Source organism: Moschus berezovskii, chromosome 6 (genome assembly GCF_049115385.1).
Source record: "Moschus berezovskii isolate FMDL1 chromosome 6, NW_MosBer_1.0, whole genome shotgun sequence".
In the NCBI taxonomy this organism is placed as follows: Eukaryota; Metazoa; Chordata; class Mammalia; order Artiodactyla; family Moschidae; genus Moschus; species Moschus berezovskii.
In genome coordinates, this window is record NC_142465.1 from 26,649,961 (window position 1) to 26,670,331 (window position 20,371).

General features: G+C 43.0%; 1 protein-coding gene across 2 annotated transcripts in view; it reads left to right on the forward strand.

Annotated features, from left to right (window-relative positions):
- The first annotated feature begins 11,217 nt into the window (after window positions 1-11,217).
- Window positions 11,218-20,371, forward strand: part of PLEKHG7 (pleckstrin homology and RhoGEF domain containing G7) — a 90,304-nt gene continuing 81,150 nt past the window's right edge. For both annotated transcript variants that reach the window (XM_055396424.2, XM_055396425.2), the window contains exons 1-4: window positions 11,218-11,393; window positions 13,520-13,584; window positions 16,481-17,229; window positions 17,764-17,786. In XM_055396424.2, the coding sequence (XP_055252399.2) occupies window positions 16,666-17,229; window positions 17,764-17,786 (587 nt within the window). In that variant the 5' untranslated portion in view covers window positions 11,218-11,393; window positions 13,520-13,584; window positions 16,481-16,665. The remainder of the gene's footprint in view (window positions 11,394-13,519; window positions 13,585-16,480; window positions 17,230-17,763; window positions 17,787-20,371) is intronic.

A 20,371-nucleotide genomic window follows, 5' to 3' on the forward strand; every position in this document is an offset into this window, starting at 1 on the left:
GCCACTTTTTTCCCATGTGTACCTTATCAATATATCAATGTGTTTACTTCTCTGAGGGTTATTTCTGTGCCAACTGTTAACGTAATCCACTAAATACCCTGCTACAACTGTATTATTACAAGCTTGATCTGATAAGCCCAAGAAGATAAAATAAATTTTCAGGTAAAAGGAGCAGAATTACTTCCAGTTATAGATACTGAGGAAATCTTAAGTGAGAAGGTTGGATTTAAGAAGGGCGTTCCAGGCAAGGAGGGCAGCATGGGCAAAGATGAGCCACTGGCATATGTCAGGGAAAAATGCTTCTTTCAGGACTCAGACCTAAAGGGATAGACATGAAGAAAAAAGACTGGGAAAGCACACTGGAGACGGGCTGTTCAGGCTGGAGGAGAGCTCCATTCCATTCTATAGGAAATGGGAAGCTATTTTTGAACAGGAAATTATTTTACCACCTCAGTGTAGAGACAAGAAATATAGGAGATCATTTATCAGCACAGAAATAACTCTCCACAATAGCAAGAAATGTGTATTCAGAACAAAGGAAGACCATGGGGTTCAGGTTCACGATTTCTCCAGACCATTTCCTTGACCCTTTAAGAAGCTCCTTAATAGCTCCTGAGATCAGAAGATGGGAAGCAAGGGGAAAACAGGATGGCTCTCTTATGTCTTCTATGCTGTCAATAATTTTGATTATCTACTAATTAAGATTTTGCAGTTGATAGCTTTTCACTGTTTTCAAGTAGAATAGGGTATGTCAGCCCAGTGACACTCTTGTTAACAGACTTGACCAAGAACAGCCAATTGGGAAGGTGTCTTAAGGAATAATATTTAGGGAGGGAGGGCAGTCTAGCTATTTGTACACAGACTACTATTTGTACTTTGGAGATGGATAGAGTGGGTATTAACGCTGGTTCTGCTATTTATTAATACTAACTGTGTGACCTCGAGCAAGTCAATTAACCTCTGTGAGGACCAAACGAAAAACAACTGCAGCCCAGATCAAGTGTGAGTAGATGGGATCCACTATACCTAAAATGTGTCTGGCAAACAAAGAGATGATGTATGGAAAATATTGGGCACACGGTAAATGTTCAAAACATAAAAGTTATCATCTTCTTCTTCTTACTCCAAGACACTGCGAAGTGAAAGGCCACGTCTGGCCCTCTCCTAGTGTCCTCTCCTGGGCATCGGGTCTTTACATAAACCACCGCAGGGCGCTGCCTCATCCTGGCCTTGTCAGTGAAGAGAGCTGGCTGACCCCACTCCTGCTGAGCTTGCCCCGGAGGCAGGAACCCTCCTCTGTCCAGTCACCACTTTATGCTGTGACCTTGTCTGCTCACCCTGTTCAGACTCAACTGCAAGTTTTACTGAAAAGGCCTCTACCTCCTCTCTGCTTAGCCAAATCCCAATTCTGCTGCAAACAGGAACAGGGCCAGATGCTGGATAGAACACAATAAAAAGGACCCAGGCCTGCCCTCAAGGGGCCCGCAAATTGGCAATGACTATGTCTTATTCATCTTTTTGCTTCTAAATCATGACGCAAGGCAAGAACTCTATGAGTGTTGTTAACACTTTGCCAACAAAGGTCCGTCTAGTCAAGGCTATGGTTTTTCCCGTGGTCATGTATGGATGTGAGAGTTGGACTGTGAAGAAAGCTGATCGCCGAAGAATTGATGATTTTGAACTGTGGTGTTGGAGAAGACTCTTGAGAGTCCCTTGGACTGCAAGGAGATCCAACCAGTCCATTCTAAAGATCAGTCCTAGGTGTTCATTGGAAGGACTGATTTTGAAGCTGAAACTCCAATACTTTGGCCTCCTCATGCGAAGAGTTGACTCACTGGAAAAGACTGATGCTGGCAGGGATTGGGGGCGGGAGGAGATGGGGATGACAGAGAATGAAATGGCTGGATGGGATCACCGACTCGATGGACATGAGTCTGAGTGAACTCCAGGAGTTGGTGATGGACAGGGAGGCCTGGCGTGCTGTGATTCATGGGGTCGCAAAGAGTCGGATACGACTGAGCGACTAAACTGAACTGAATGCTATTGCTGTTCTTATTATTTAAATGCTTGTTAAATGGAACTAGTAAATTAGTATGCTAACTTCAGTAGAACTTTACTTCCAATATGGAACTCTTGTAACACTGGAGTACAACAAAAAAAGGTAAAGCAGATAAACAAAGTATAAACTAAACATGCTTCCTAAAATAGATTTTTGTTGGTGTATTTTAGAGGCATGATTTGATTAGGAAATGCTGTAGCTAAAGAGCCAGACATTAGAATCAGAACAATAAGCTTATTAGAGATAATGAAAGAAGTGGGGGATCCAGATCAAACTTTTAAAATAGTAAATAAATACATAAAATAAAAATAGATACATTCAATAGCTACATCTATAAAACAGAGATATTTTATGACTACACCTTCATTTTGCTTCTCACACACCAAAAGACCCTGCTCCTCACTATTTCTTTGGTTCAATACAGGTGCTGTGGGACTTACAGAAGACTGGATACTGAGACAATGCTCCAGTTCTGATCAGCATGATCTCTTGCTCAGACCTTTGCATGATACACAGTTCTTTAAAAAGGGTCAAACACAAAGTCACCAGAAAAAAATGCTGTCATTAAGTTCTTTGATATCACAGATAACGGTTATAAGGTCCTCAGATGTCTGTCTGGACCTGAAATGTCAAAGTAAAAGGATTCCTGAAATGCTACTCTGTAAAGGAACAAGTCACAAAATGCATATGGTGGTGTCATCCTCTTTGGATGACTTCATAACAAGGGCCTAGTAGGCAATGGGCTTTTGGAAAGAATACTGACCCTGGATTTTAGTATCAGCATCACACAAGAAGCTAAACTATCTTGGTCAAATATACTCTCCATATACTCCATACTCCAGTATACTCCAAATACACTCTTGGTTTCTACAACTGAAAAATGAAGGGTTTTTCCCTGGTGACTCCATACCTTTCTCCCAGTGTTTGATTCTCTGCCGCCTGTGAAGTCTAAGAAGTACGTTCCCCTGAGAAACTTGTTCCAACAGGAGCAGATATTGTCACTATCTGCATTTTTCTGTGCCTTTCCCTTTTTTCTCTGCTGCTTGGAAATTTCTGAAACTCATTTTGCTTCAAGCAAACCATGGGAACAGAAAGAAGCACTCATGGGAGTTTTGACCAAAGGCATCTAGAAGTTAAAATGTGAGAAAATGTATATAATGAGACCAGGATAACACAGCCATGGACCATCTAATGAAACAACTGTAGGAAAAGCATTTAAGGAAAGCCACACTGAGAACCAAGGAACACATGCGGGAGCAATGCACGAAGGATGCTCCACCGCCACGTCCCTCATCTCTGGGTGATACCAATACCAGGAAAGAATAGCAATACCCAAAACTTAACAAAACAGCAAAATCCAGCCTTGCATGCGTGCTCAGTCGCTTCAGCCATGTCCAACTCTTTGCAACCTATGGACTGTAGCCTGCAGGCTCCTCTGTCCATGGGATTCTCCAGGCAAGAATGCTGGAGTGGGTTGCCATGCCCTCCTCCAGGGGATCTTCCCCACCCAGGGATGGAACCCACATCTCCTTCTAGCCTTACTCTATGAAAACCCTGAACTGAAATTACTTTTAAGTTCTTCCTACAAACTAAAGGGCTTCCTTGGTAGTTCAGAAGGTAAAACATCTGCCTGCAATGCGGGAGACCCAGGTTCGATCCCTGGGTTGGGAAGATCCCCTGGAGAAGGAAATGGCAACCCACTCAAGTACTTTTGCCTGGAAAATCCCATGGACGGAGGAGCCTGGTAGGCTACAGTCCACGGGGTCGCAGAGTCGGACATGACTGAGCTACTTCACTTTCTTTCTTTCTTTCACTTAGAAACTAAAAAATACATGGTTCTACTGATGAGAAAATATGAAGTCAAATTAGTATTTAAATATTGGGACTTAAACACTTCAAAATTTAACCACATCTTAAATACCAAGAGTTCATTTGAAATAGTACCAGAAATAAATTATATGAAGGATTTTTTCCTGATAAATGTGAAGATATTATTCACATGTTTCTCACAGTATGGCTTTAATTGATAGTTAAACACAGTAGTGTATGGACATACGCCTATCTATTTCTCCATATGGATAAATTCATTTTGTAAAATAAAGGCACCATTATTATGTTATGTGTACTAATGTCCTTCTTCTTATAAATGTTTATCATAAAATGATTAAGAAGAAGTCAGACAGACCTGGTTTGAATGATAGCTCTGCCACTTATTAGCTGAGAATTAAGTGACTTTGGGGGCTTCCCAGGTGGCTCAGTGGTAAAGAATCCACCTGAAAACGCAGGAGCCGCAGGAGACAAGGGTTCCACTGCTCAGTCGGGAAGATATCCTTAAAGAGGAAATAGCAAATCATTTTAGAATTCATGCTGGGACAATCCGATGGACAGAGGAGCCTGGTGGGTCACAAAGTTGGACATGATGGAGTGGACACACACACGAGTGACTTCAGACAATGTACTTTACCTCTTCAGCTCAGCTTCCTTTAGCAGTTCAGTTTCTACACCTGTAAAACACGGATGTAATGATACCCTCCTCATGGAGTGTCTGAGAAAGGGCTTAGACTCTAAAACATAATACACGCTCAATAAGTTGTTTTTGTGACTTGCATGTGCATGGTCCCATTGCATGTGCATAGTTCTGGGAGACTGAAAAATAAATGCCAAAAAGTTGTTTGTGTGTCCGTTAGTTTGTGAGTTCCAAGTGACTTAGAAGATGTTTACACATGTTGGCTCTGTATGAATTCAGAGTAGAGGTGGTTCGAGGAAGCTGCTATGAATTACTGGGCAAGACACCCCTTTCATCCCATCCCTTGTAGGAGGCAGTAGTAGCAGCAAGCCATCATGCAGCTGCAATACTAGATGAAATGAAAAGACCTCCCTGTGTGAACTGAGATCGTTAGCTGTTTCCTTTCCTTAGGAAGCCCTAGCATATTAATGGAAGAGCAGCCCAAATGGAGGAAGCAGTGAGTGCAAAGCCCCTGGTTTAACCGAAGCCTATCTAACGTGTTCAAACAGCAGCAAGAAGGTCATGGTGGCAAGAGAGGCAATGCAACAGAAGACGAGGACCTGGAAGCAGCGGGCGGGGGCGGGGAGAGCACAGGTTTGTCAGGACTCTGGCTTCTATGGTGAGTTAAAGGACGATCATCACCACGCTTACATCTCAAAATACCGTTAAGTGAAGAGCACAAATAATGATGGGACAGCATGATGCCATTCCTACAAATTTTGCCACACACAAAACAATACCATACTCTGTTAAAAGCTCTTGAAGTACAAACTAAACCGTGGGAATTAGGCTGGAAAGTGAAGAATCAGGAAAGAAGTCAAGGAGGACTTGTGTCGTCTGTTCAGGCTGTTATAACAAACACCACAGACTGGGCGGCTTACGAACGACAGAAATCTCATTTCTCATAGTCGGAGGCTGAGACAGCCAAGATGGAGACACCAGCAGACTGTTTGCTGAGGACTTGCTTCCTAGAGGGCACCTTCCTGCTGCGTGTCCTTACATGGTGGAAAGATATGGAGCTCTCGGGATTTTTTTTTTTTTTTTTTGAGGAAAGCCTGACAGCTCTGCTTAGCTTATGTAAATTGTTTCATCTGTAAAAGTCAGGGCCCCCAGAGGACCAATCCTCCCGCCACCTTCGCCACGTCTGCCTATCCCTTGAACCCTCTGCACAGAGTCTGCCCTTAGCCTTGCTGGGAGCTGAGCGTCAGAGCCCCAGATTCTTGTGCCAGAATGACCTACACTATTTGGCATGTGGATGAAAAGAGGGCAGTCTGCAGAACTAAACCCTGTTCTCTAAGTCCCCCACCATCGCCCCAAGTCCTCTGGGTCTGCACTGAACCCTGACTGATGCTGGAGTCTCTTCTGGAGGAATACTAAGCCCAACCATGAGGGTCATGACCTAGTTACCTTCCCAAAGGCCTCATCTCCTAACACCATCACGCTTGGAAGTCAGGACTCAACACAGGAATGGGGGTGGGGGGACACGCCAGACTGTAGCAGGATTTCGCTTTACCTGTAATATTTTTTCACAGGCCAACATATAAATATATTAATTATATGCACCCAAAATATATCAAGAGAGCTATACGTATGAGCATGAATACACACACATTTTTTTAAGTCTGTAAGAAAGCATGCTAACACTTAGAAAGTGAGTGCATGAAAAACTTTTTTGTTTGACTTTTAAACATTTTTAATATCAAAAATTAAAGAGAAACTTAAATCTCTTCAGTGTGTACCCCAGTCATATACCAATCTTGGATTTCTTGGAAATCTTGGATTTCTTTCATTACCCTCATCTGTGAACAGGTTGTCTTGCAAAATTCTGATTCATTCATCTATTTCATTGACCACACTGTCCATCACTGTGACAGTGACAAATCTGATAAACCGGATTTTTATGCCATCACACAAACACTGACAAAAATGTCAATCAACACAGACCAAACAGAAACTTGTGGACCCCTCTATGGCCTGTCCTCCACATGAGCCCTTTTGGGGTACAGCTGAACCCCATTAACCTACCTGAACTCCAGCTTAGCCCACGTTTCCCCATCTTGCCCAGGAAGACAGCAGGAGAATCTCTCTCACATACAGTATTAAAAGTAGAATATACTACATATTTTAAAAATTCTCCTTATCAGATGCAGACGTAGAGAACAGACTCATGGACATGGGACGGGGGAAGGAAAGGGTGGGACAAATGGAGAGAGTAGCATGGAAATATACACACACTACCATATGTAAAGTGGATAGCCAGTGGGAATTGGCTGTATGACTCAGGGAACTCAAACCAGGGCTCTGTGACAACCTAGAGGGGCGGGTTAGGGCAGGAGGTGGGAGGGAGGTCCAAGAGGGAATCCACATATGTATACCTATGGCTGATTCATGTTGATGTATGGCAGAAACCAACACAGTATTGTAAAGCAATTATCCTTCAAGTAAAAATAAATAATTAAAAAAAAATTCTCCTTATCTATGAAAAGCAGAAAGTAAGAATATAAAACACTGATGTTTTTCAGACAAGGCTCTACGGACCCCTGTAATCTTTCCTGAGTTAATCTATTTGACCTGGTGAGATGCTGAGTCTTTAACCACACATAGAGGGCACTCTTAGAGTTAAACAAAATGCATAGCCACTGAATACAGCAACCTCTGCTGAAAGAAATAAAACCAATTAACTGCAAGTGATTATTTAACTTTCTAATATGACAGTATCAGCCTTGTGCACTGATTATTCCTCAATAAATGCACTTACTAGGCTATTACACATGCACGAGTATCAGATTATATAATCCCACAGACAATAACCTAAGAAACATTTCTGCATGCAAAGACAACAAAATCAGGTAAAATGGTTTTTTGGTCATAAAAGTCTAAAGATGACTATCTTACATAATGACTGTAGGTGGTATAGGAAAGAGTATGTACTGTGCTTTGAAAAACTTTACATCCATAGATAATGTGACAGTAATATGACCCATCTCACAGAGTGCCTTTTCTCGAGAACAATTTCATGAGCACTATTTGAGAAAATTAGATCCATCTCCCCTCCATTTAGACATGATTCTGGCTTATGTAACAAACCATGTTTTTTCTCTTCCCTCACTCTGCGGTCTTCAGGAACATTTTTCAGAAGAGCCTCTCCATTTCTAGGGCTCCTGCTGCTTCTGTTTATTCACCACCTAAAGTCTTAATTCTCTGTTTGTAACACCACAATTGACTACTGAGGAGAAAATTTTGATATAATCATGCTAGAATTATGACTTGGGGACAGTGATCCCCAATATCCGAGAGAAGTGGATGAAGTCTTACAATGGGTCCTAAATCACAAAGAAGTAACAGAATAATTTTCATTCAAATTATCTGTTCTAGTGTCACTACATTGAAAACTAAAATAAACAGCCTTGTTTTTCCTCCTTTATTGGGCTTTTAAAACTCATTTCCAAGATTGTTATTGTAGTCAGTAACTTCTTCACGCAAAGACGGGCTCGATAAAGGACAGAAATAGTATGGACCTAACAGAAGCAGAAGATATTAAGAAGAGGTGGCAAGAATACACAGAACTGTACAAAAAAGATCTTCACGACCCAGATAATCACGATGGTGTGATCACTCACACTCACCTAGAGCCCAACATCCTGAAATGTGAAGTCAAGTGGGCCTTAGGAAGCTTCACTACGAACAAAGCTAGTGGAGGTGATGGAATTCCAGTGGAGCTATTTCAAATACTGAAAGATGATGCTGTGAAAGTGCTGCACTCAATATGCCAGCAAATTTGGAAAACGCAGCAGTGGCCACAGGACTGGAAAAGGTCAGTCTTCATTCCAATCCCAAAGAAAGGCAATGCCAAAGAATGCTCAAACTACCGCACAATTGCACTCATCTCACACGCTAGTAAAGTCATGCTCAAAATTCTCCAAGCCAGGCTTCAGCAATATGTGAACCATGAACTCCCAGATGTTTAAGCAGATTTTAGAAAAGGAAGAAACACCAGAGATCAAATTGCCAACATCCGCTGGATCATGGAGAAAGCAAGAGAGTTCCAGAAAAACATCTATTTCTGCTTCATTGTCTATGCTAAAGCCTTTGACTGTGTGGATCACAATAATCTGTGGAAAATTCTGAAAGAGATGGGAATACCAGACCACCTGACCTGCCTCTTGAGAAACCTGTATGCAGGTCAGGAAGCAACAGTTAGAACTGGTCATGGAACAACAGACTGGTTCCAAATAGGAAAAGGAGTATGTCAAGGCTGTATATTGTCACCCTGCTTATTTACCTTATATGCAGAGTACATTATGAGAAACGCTGGGCTGGAAGAAGCACAAGTTGGAATCTAGATTGCCAGGAGAAATATCAATAACCTCAGATAGGCTGATGACACCACCCTTATGGCAGAAAGTGAAGAGGAACTCAAAAGCCTCTTGATGAAAGTGAAAGAGGAGAGTGAAAAGGCTGGCTTGAAGCTCAACATTCAGAAAACAAAGATCATGGCATCTGGTCCCATCACTTCATGGGAAATAGACGGGGAAACAGTGGAAACAGTGTCAGACTTTATTTTTTTGGGCTCCAAAATCACTGCAGATGCTGACTGCAGCCATGAAATTAAAAGATGCTTACTCCTTGGAAGGAAAGTTATGACCAACCTAGATAGCATATTAAAAAGCAGAGACAGTACTTTGCCAACAAAGGTCCGTCTAGTCAAGGCTATAGTTTTTCCCGTGGTCATGTATGGATGTGAGAGTTGGACTGTGAAGAAAGCTGATCGCCGAAGAATTGATGCTTTTGAACTGTGGTGTTGGAGAAGACTCTTGAGAGTCCCTGGGACTGCAAGGAGATCCAACCAGTTCATCCTAAAGGAGACCAATCCTGACTGTTCGTTCATTGAAAGGACTGATGCTAAAGCTGAAACTGCAATACTTTGGCCACCTCATGCGACGAGTTGACTCACTGGAAAAGACTCTGATGCTGGGAGGGATTGGGGGTGGGAGGAGAAGGGGACGACAGAGAAAGAGATGGCTGGATGGCATCACCTCTCCACCATGGTAACCCTTCCCCAATCAAAACGCCTCCCTGTCCCTTTTATTCTTTAGAGGTTAAATTATCTTTTCTCCCCCTGATAATCCTTTGTGACCTTTCTGTAGACTCTTAATTTTCTTATTTAAGATACAACCAGAGGTTGAAAGTTTCTGGATGGGTGTCAAATATCCCATTATCGTCATCCCCCAGGAGAGACAGTTTTACAATCAGGCTTGCGTGAGGGGACTTACCGATGAAGTTCGACCTTCGTTTCCTCAAACCAAAAGCTAAAATACTTGATTTATTTTTCTTTCTTCCTCAACTGAAACAATTCATTGCTAGATAGCCTTGGCAGGAGCTCAGAATATTTATGCTGGCTCCATGCTGGCAAAATAGAGAAATGCCCTTGACACTGCATTTTGGGTTTGACACTGACAGAAGTAAAGTGAGAAGGTCAAGTCATTTTTCAAAGTTCTAAGTAAATGATGCTCTAAAGAGACCAATATGAAAGGATTAAGGACTAACACAAAGGTTATCTCAAGACCAACATCTATAAATTAGATCTTTCTTCCCCCTAAGGCAGCAGCTCTCAAATCTTTAATCTGTAAAAAAATCACTGGGAGACTGTGGGCCCCACCAGTAGACATTCTGACTCAGGAGGTGGGGAGGGGCAAGAATTCCCCTTTCAAACAAAGTCTCAAGTGATACTGATGCTTTTGACCCAGGAAGCCCACTGTGACAATCACTGACCTAAAGAAACCTTCACAGTAAGTACCTGTAATGATTCTAAACAATGAAAACCAATAAATTAGACCAAATTAGAATTTGTTTGAATTTGCTTTTGTAAAGAGTCTGAAGAAATATTTTTTAAGATTGTGTACATTCCTGGGATTGTATGCCGTATCTCCACCTAGACACCAAAGGTTTTCTGGGGTACTGCTTGAATGAGAATACTGGTAGATACAAATGTTTTCCATTTGCATATTTTTTTCCGTTTGCATTTTAATTACTTAAAAATTAACGCTCACAAATGTGTTCCCAAGTACAATGATCGTTTCCTCTATTATTCAATGCTTATCCAAACATTCCACTGAAGTGAACTGAACTGCTAGTCGCTCAGTTGTGTCCAACTCTCTGCAACCCCATGGACTGCAGCCCACAAAGTTCCTCTGTCCATGAGATTTCCCAGGCAAGAATACTGGAGTGGGTTGCCATTTCCTTCTCCAGAGAATTTTCCCCATCCAGAGATCGAACCCAGGTCTCCTGCATTGGAGGCAGATTCTTTACTATTTGAGCCATGAGGGAAGCCAACGCTCATTAAAACATTCCACTAAACAAACACAAAATGTTTTAGGATGTAAGCACTGTAAGGCTGAAAGGAATATTTTCTCACAACTTTGGAGAAAGCAAACGGATAAGATACCAAAAACTGTCTCACTAAGCTATCAGTGATGCTCACTAAGCACCAAAGGGGAAGTAAAAAGCCACATTTGCATCCTCCCTTTACTGGATCAGTCACTGTTCAGCAGAAACAAATCACCTGACCTGGGCGGTCTTAGATTCTGAACTTGCTTTCCCTTAGACCTTTTCATAAACAAATAACTAGAAACTTCTCTAAGAAGGGGAGAGGCCAGTTCCTCCTTTCAGCTCCTGTCAAGTGTGCCTGTGCTCAGCCAGAGGGTTCATTGTTACAGGAGTGGAACCTGTTCTTCCGAACCCTCGCCTGGCAGCTTGCTCTGAGGTCTGCGGGCTCCCCTGTCAGGACCCACCTGGATAATGTCACCTTCAGAGGCAGACCATCCCAAGGTATCAGAGGTGACGTTCAGCTGTTGCTGGGTTCCCTTCTTGCATTCTTCATTTGTTCAGATCCTGTTGCTACCAGATTCTCTTGGTCCTGTCTTGCTGCTCTTGCAGGTCTAGGCTTAATGGGTGAATCATTAATCTGTGCGGTTTAATTTCAAGTACACTGAGATCGCTTTTCCCAACAGTATGGGTGGTGGTTGCTGGCTTCTTAAAGCTTGGGTGATCAAAGCCTGGTGAACTCACTTTATAATATAGTGATCATTTATTGATTCAGTCTTCTGGGGAAGTAAAGGAGAAGAGAAAGCCTGAACTTTTTGGTTAACTTTTGGCTTCTTATCAGATCCATGGGGATAATCATTTAGAGAGGGCCTCCCAGGAGCCTCACCTATTATCCCTGCAAGGAGCTTGCCAGGGAGGGACTTTATTGTCCTTTCATAAATGTGGCCTGGAGGCTGACCCAGGCGGAGAGGCTTGTCCCAGGTCACAGGGCTAGCTGGTGCTTAGGCAGAGAGAGAAAGCAGATGGTTAACTCTAGAGTCTGGGCTCCCCTTCTCAGCAATGGCCTCCCAAAGCTCTGCTGTAGCTAAAGTTTCTTCAGTTCTACAGTGAGGGATGTCAGCAGTTACTACTGTCTTGGTTCTAATATTTGAGACACTGGAAGTAAATAATACTTAATGACCCTTGGAAACAATGGAAACATTGAGAGACTTTATTTTCCTGGGCTCCAAAATCACTGCAGATGGTGACTGCAGCCAAGAAATTAAAAGATGCTTGCTCCTTGGAAGAAAAGCTATGACAAACTTAGACAGCCTATTAAAAAGCAGAGGCATTACTCTGCCAACAAAGGTCGGGTTTTTCCAGTAGTCATGAACGAATGTGAGAGCTGGACTATAAAGAAAGCTGAGCACTGAAGAACTGATGCTTTTGAACTGTGGTATTGGAGAAGACTCTTGAGAGTCCCTGGGACAGCAAGGAGATCAAACCAGTCAATCCTAAAGGAAATCAGTCCTGAATATTCACTGCTTCGAAGGACTGATGCTGAAGCTGAAACACCAATACTTTGGCCACCTGATGTGAAGAACTGACTCCTCAGAAAAGACCCTGATGCTGGGAAAGATTGAAGGCAGGAGGAGAAGGGGACAACAGAGGATGAGATGGTTGGATGACATCACCGACTTGATTAACATGCGTTTGAGCAAGCTCTGGGAGTTGGTGATGGACAGGGAAGCCTGGCGTCCTGCAGTCCATGGGGGTCACAAAGAGTGGGAGACGACTGAGCAACTGAACTGAACTGAATGACTCTTGGGTATAATAGCCACGTACTGACTGCCACACCCTAAGTCAGGATAATTAGAAGCAAATCTGAAGCAACGTCCTAAGGTACAAGAAACCCAAGGACTAAGAATTCTGAGAGAACTATTACGCAAGCAACTATGTAAACATTCTGAACTCCTTTAGCCATGTTGCTGCCTGGAATTATAACCATGCTTTGCTGAGAAACAGAATATAATTCCCCAGTTGTGTACATGTGTAGAAGTACCTGTAACTCCAGCCCTCAGCTCAGCCATTTGTCAGGAGAATGAGGAGCTGGCCCTCCAGTAAAGGACCTGAAGAGACCTAATATACCTGTTTTCATTAGTAATCATTCTTCTCCTATGAAGAAGATGGTGTCAGCCAGAAATTACCTAAAATCTAAAATCAAAACCAGTTCAACCTCACCACAACTAAAATGTTAAGTTTCCTAGCAGGTATTACTCTCTCCCTTTGCCCCCCAGATAAGGGTACCACGTGCATTTTTGTTCTACATGTGAAGCTCTGTTAACATTTGAGACTCGGCTCAAAATATTAAAGCAAACCCAGCGTTAAGAATCTCAGGTTTCTTTTGTAGATAAGAGTCTGTTAACGTCAGTTGATATCTAAGTAGTTCCTTAAACAACTCTCCGGTCTAAAATCCAGTATTTGGTAGTTTCACTTGGCTTTAAACCAGAGGAGAGCCAGGGGATAAATGTAAGAAAATAGAGTCCCCCTAAATCAATGTCACAGCATTGTCATAACAATATCATGATGTTGGGCTCCTCCCGTTTACTGATAAGAATAAATCTAAGAGCCTATTAATTCTCTTGACACAGGATTATTGGACTTCTATGCCTGAAACAGATTAGAAGAAACAAAGGAATGAAAGAACCTACCATAGGCAAGTACAAAACTGTAATTAGAATTAATGACTAAAATTTGGGAGTACATCAGCGTGAGGCCATTTCACATGGGGTAAACAATCATATGCTATAAAACCTGCAGCAATTCCTGTAGTTTCCATAGAACTACAGTAAACAGTCATAATAGTGCATGTTAGCTAATCTAATGAGTGACAATCAACACAGGACAGGTCATCAAGAATTTAAGGGTGTCCAGTAGTCTCTGTTATTAAATTGAGGATGTAAATAATACACAGTAGAAAAAGTTCTACTAAAAAGTATTGTCAATGCAATTAAAATTATACAGCACTAAAAGAACAAATTAGCTATCCTTACAATTGGGCTGTCCATTCCTGAAGGGTTACAGATTGCTTTAAAATTATAGACTTTCTGGGAGATCCCTGATGGCCTAGTGGCTAGGATTCTGTGCTTTCACTGCCGTGACCTGGATTCAATCCCTGGTCCGGGAGCTGAAATACCACAAGCCACATGGTGCAACCAACAGAATAAAATATTATAGATTTGCTGAAGTTATTATTGGAAATCTCAGAATATGTGGTCAACTACTGATGTTCCTCAACCAACAAGCCATGTGTCATCTGAAACCATTTCCCACATTGCCCATGGCAAAGGAAGATGGTTATATTATCTGTTCCACAGTCCCACATCAGACGTGCAAATAATCAGGAGCTGACCCTTAAGGAATACTTGATAGATGGGTAAGGATTGATGCTTTTCCAAAGGAAACTACTTTCTTCATATGGAAAACTACAAAATAATGAAAAGCAGTAAGTTATTTGCATGAATCAAGTTGGCAAATGAAAGAATCAGATTTGCTTGACACAAGAACAGATAGGAGGTAATTCTGCACTAGTGAACCATAGAAAGCACCTCTAATCATGAGAAGCAGGGCATCTGAGTGACATCTGGGTTTTACTTTTCAAATCTGCAAGTTATTTTTCCAAAACATAGGGATGGATAAAATCTAAAATGTGTTTTGCCAAATACTCTGCATCACTATCTTTGAAATCATGTCTCATTTCGTAGTTTAAACCTTGAGGGAAAGGGCCTTGTTTTTCTTGTTCTTACATCCCTGGTATATGCCAAAGCACATACATATATACAATCATACATATATGCATCATACCTACACACACGTATATACAATCACATGTACATAAACGCAAAATGTAAGGAAAATTGAACATATACTTGATTCTCTTAAAATGGAAATAAAAGGTGATGAGCTTTGAGGCTTCCAAGAAGTCTCTTAATCTCTCAGATCACCAAGATTTTGAAAAGTTTTTTTGTTTCAATCTAGAAGGGATATTAAGTAAAATGTGCATGCATGCTAAGTCACCTCAGTCCTGTCCCACTCTTCATATCCCTATGGCCTGTAGCCTGCCAGGCTCATGAGTCCACGGGTTTCTCCAGGCAAGAGTACAGGAGTGGGTTGCATGCCCTTCTCCAAGGATCTTCCTGACCCAGGGATAGTACCAGAGGTTCCTGAAGTTCCTGCACTGCAGGCGAATTCTTTACTGAACAATAAATATTGCCAAAGCTGCTCCAGGTCTTTGCTCAAAACCCATGCCCAATAAATAAATAACAAAATTAAATAAATTAGGAGAGCCTGACATTATGACCCCCTGAACAACTGATGGGGGTTTCCCTGGTGGCTCAGTGGTAACGCCTGAAATGCAGGAGACTGAGGTTTGATCCCTGGAAGAGGAAATGGCAACCCACTGCAGTATTCTTGCTTGGGAAATCCCATGGACAGAGGCCTGGTGGGTTATAGTCCATAGAGTCACAAAGAGTCGGACATAACTTAGGGACTAAATCACTACCACCAGTGGCCATTGTACAGCAGGAGTGTCCTTGCTCAAAGCCTGCCAACTCACTCCACACCGCCTTTAGCAGGAGTGAACACACAGGCTTAAGTTAAAGGGTCCAGAGGTAAGAAAGGAAGATACAAATAAGAAAGCAGATGGAACCAGCTGGGACTAAGATGGCATGAATCTGACCTCCAACAGAGGTCATACGTTGATTTTACAACATTAGCATAGTATATGACACACCTACTGGCTGCTAGGACCAGACGTTAAAAGACCAAAAAAGGATAAAAATCAGGCGGCACCCCACTCCCTTGGGAAAAGGCCTGACCCTCCAGGGTAAACTAATGCATGCTGCTGCTACTGCTAAGTCACTTCAGTTGTGTCTGACTCTGTTGCTACCTCATAGACGGCAGCCCACCAGGCTCCTCTGTCGCTGGGATTCTCCAGGCAAGAATACTGGAGTGGGTTGCCATTTCCTTCCCCAACGTATGCATGCATGCTAAGTCACTTCAGTCATGTCCAACTCTGTGCAACTCCATAGACAGCAGCCCACTAGGCTCCCCTGTCCCTGGGATTCTCCAGGCAAGAATATTGGAGTGGGTTGCCATTTCCTTCTCCAAACTAATGCACAGGCATCCCTATTATTAGCCTCACTCCTCCTCCCTTTGTTTTTATTCTCTAAATCACTGGGGCCCACCTCCAGGGTGAGAAATTGATTTGTGAACACAATTTTTGCTTAGTCATTCTTTGGCCACTGAGTAAAGCTTGCACTTTGTCCATCTCAGCTTGAGTTTCTTATTCACCTACTGGAACTCCTATGGAAAAAAAAAAGAATCCTCCCTTAAGGAGGCAAGGAGCAGGATCCAAACGACCTAATTTGGTAACAAACAAATTTCCAAACATAAACAATTTAGATTGGAAGGCTGAACTCACCTAATTACCTACAAAACATAATAGATACTAATGTTAACTAGGCATTCGTTAGCTCCTCTGACTAACTAGAAGCTTCTATGTGAAATTTCAGACACCTTTTTACTCACCTGCATCTCCTTGTTTGCAATAGTTTCCGCACTCTGCTCTCTCTTAATGATCAGCCACTTGCTTGCAATTATCCTCTGGAAAAGGATGGAAACACTGAGGAACAGAGGCATCTGAAGACAGAAACGGAACCACCCCAGTGTGGTCAGGAGAACAGCAACTCTGACGACATCGCCTGGAAGTTTCCAGCAACCGGGGCCTCTTAGTGGCATGGAGAAGATGGAGCCATCCCGCCAAGAGGTGCAGCCTACAGGCTGCGAGGCCTCTCCTCCGTACTCCCTGGAAAGCCTGTCGCAGAAGCACGGTCAGAACCAGGGGAATCTTCTCCACTTCGACCGGCAGGCCCCGAGCCGCTTGTCCACCTCGCCCACTCTGCGGAGGTTAAGGAGCCGCGGCTGCGGGAGTGCCCGCGTAGGCCCGCGCGGCACTGCCACTGCGCATGCGCCGCCTCCGTGCGTGGCCTCGGAAGTGCGCCCCGGGGGCGGCCCGCAGGAGTGCCCTGGCTCCGCAGGGTCCCTTTCCAACCAGCCATGTGAAAGCACAGAGGAGTCTTCTCGGTCCCTGTGGCCCCTGAGCCTCCACTCGAGATTGCCTCCGGACCCTGAAAGGGCCCTCGACGCAGCCGAGTCGGTTGAGCTCCAGCTGGGGCCAGGTGAAGAGCGCGCCCCTCCCGTGCCTCAGCACCTCGAGGAGGGGTCGCTTCCTCAGGCCTCATTTCCACGGAGAGGAGACCACCCAGCTCCCAGCCACACTCCAGGACCTCCCGGGCCTCGGGTAACACAGCTTTAAGCCTCTTGCCTCTCATTTGGTGAATGCAAAGCATAGTAGGTCTTCAGGTTGCCAGACTGGTGAGGAAGCGGGGCAAGGCAGCGGCGCCTCCTTCAGGGAGCCAACACGGGATGTCACAGAGCTGGGGAACACATAGTCTTTAGGACGAATGGCTGTCAAGTAAAAGGGGTGCAGCATTTTGGGGAAGGAGAGGGAGGTCGAGCTCACTTTCTTCTTCAGTATCCTTGAAGGCACTTTAAGAAAGGACCCGAATTAGAAATGGTCTCTCAGGCATTAGAGAATAAAGGTGGCTCTCTTGGAAATCCAGGCTGTGTGACGACCACCAGGCATGGCTGGTTTAAAAGGGCGGAAAGAACAAATTATTCAAATTTCTAATGTTCTGACCTTCTCCCCAAAAAAGAAAACTTTAAAATGTTAATAACTGGGGAAGTTAATGACCTCTTCCTTCAAGATGTCTGCTTTGGAATTTTGTGTGGGTTTGAGCAAGACTAAAATGTATACTTTTCCAATTTATTTCAGAGAGAAGAATTGCATCAGTACAGGTATGTCTTTACTTTCTCCAATGCTATGAAAACTGTTGACTTTTTACTTTTACATCTTCTGTTCTGACATAGCAGACCCAATGGTATATTAATCAGGGTACTTTGTTTTACAGCCCCCAAGTCACTCTTCATATTATGGGTGAAACAGTATTAATTTCCAGAGTCTCCTTTAAGAGCCCAGCATTTTACTATGGCTGGAGTATTTGTGGGTAGGGTATGACAGCCACAAGTGGCCATGGTTTTCATTTTGAATTGTCAGTAACTTGGCTTTGTGGTTTAATTAACATCCACTTAGTAATAGTTCTTGTCAGGTAGAAAAGATGTAAAGGCCAGAAACATTCAACAGTTTTTCAAAGAGAAATTCAGAGGACAAGGATAAAAGGAACAAGATGTGCTGTTTAAATCTAGGGCAACCTTTAATATGCCTGTAACAACAGACTATGCTTTTATCTAGAATGCAGGTAGATTGTGTCACTTCAGAAACCAACTCTGACTTTCAGCTTGGTCGCCCAGCTGTGCCAGTGGATTTGCCATTTCTTTCAGGAATGAAGAGCTTCTGTGGCAGAAAGGGAAAAATCCAAGCCCAGTTTCATCCACCCAATTTGTGGGATTGGTGGGAAAGCTTTCATTTCATTTGGAAAGTCATCCTCAGGGAATTAGCCATTCTTTTATTACTGGCACTCAATCCTCAAGCAAGAGTTTGCTGTTAATAGCAGGAAGGATGAGAGCCATCTCTGCAGTCTTTGTTGATTTTAACGCTTGTAGATTTTAACGCTAGTTGGCCAAAATGTAGGTAGAGAATATTTACAAAGCCATAGGCAAATGCGAAATATTATGTTAATGTCAATTAGTTATTGCCATGTAACAAAACAGCTGGAACTTCAGTGCCTTAAAACAGCAACTGGTTATTGTTTCTTATAAATCTCTGTGTTCATTGGGGGTCAGTTGATCTAGCCTAAGCTCAGCTGGCTAGTTCACTCCATGTGTCCCTCATCTTTTTCATGGGACCAAATTGCTGCCCTGGGCATGTTCTTATGTTGAAGGGAGAGGTTCAAGGGGATAAGTGGAAATATGCAAGGCCTCTTGGACCTTGAGCTCTGTACCTTGTCTAATTCTACTGATCAAAGCAAGTCACATACCTGAACTCAAGGGTGAGAAATTATGTGGCAAACTATATGGATACAAGGGTTGGTGAAGAAAGGGGCCATTAATCGAAATCTTCTACAGGTGCAGACCAGAATTAAGCTCTAAAATGATACCTAATTCAGACGTGTCAGAGAAAGTGAAGAGAGAATAGTTTCAGGGAAAGATGATGTTGATTAGAGTCAATCGTGCAGAGTCTGATAGGGTATTTAGGGAATTTGTTCCTTGCCCTAAGAACAATGTGAAACCACTGAATGGATTGATGAAATCAGATGGATATAGGGTAGACATGAGAGTGGACTCTAGCAGAACAATTAGAATATTCAGATATGAGAGGTTGGAGGGTTAGGCTCTGGTGAAGGCAATGGAGTTAGAAAGAAATATCTCAGTTCCAGAGATTATTAGGAGATACCACCACCTACCATTTGTGAGTAATAGACCACAAGGGGTGAGGGGGAGGAAGTTGTCAAGAATGACTTCCAAGCTTCTGGCTTGCACTGTTGGGTGGCAGATGGCTCCATTCACTGATATAGGCAACCTTGGAGGGGAGAAGTGGGTGTGGGTGGGTGGTATGAAAGTTGGAACATGTTGAATTTGAGGACCTGTGGAACATCTGAGACGAGACTCTGAGAGGGTAGTTAACTAGAGAAGGCATCATGGATGGAGATCTATATCTGAGAGTCTTTAATTAAGGAATGCCTCCTAGACCACATAAAGTCTGTCCAACTTTGCATGTAACATGGAGTTAGTAGACCCAAAGGCTAACTGCTGGGGTGCACCAAACCATTTGCAAAAGATGATGTGCAGGTAACTATTATTGACCGGCAGAACAAGGCTCTGAACAACTCAAAACCTCAAAAGTATTCATCTGTTGAAAGTTGCTCAGTACTGTCCAACTTTTTGCAACCCCATGGACTGTAGCCCACTTGGCTCTTTCCAACCCAGGGACACAACCCAGGTCTCCTGCATTGCAGGCAGATTTTTTACCATCTGAGCCACCAGGGAAGCCCTATGTCTTCCGTCATCTGTTGAGTGGAGATTCTAATACAACTGCTGCTTCAACAGCACAGGGGTTCAGGACGCTGACCCTCTGTGCAGTACAAGATCCACATATAACTTTACAGTCAGCCCTCCTTATCTGAGGTTCAGTAGTCAGCAGATTCAACCAAGAACAGATGGTATAAGTACTGTAGTATTTCATGAAAAAAAAAATCTGCGAGTAAGTGGACCTGCTGAGTTCAAACCTGTGTTGTTCAAGGGTCAACTACAGTACCCATCTAATAAGCATTTGATATGATAAATAGCATAACTCAAATTTACCTTTTTTAGGAAGCTGGGTCATTCATTTGGCACTTCCTGGATGCAGATCACTGACTTACTCTTTCTGAAATATTCTGACCCCAAAATGAAATGATAAATCACAAGAAGTTCATCTGTTGTGT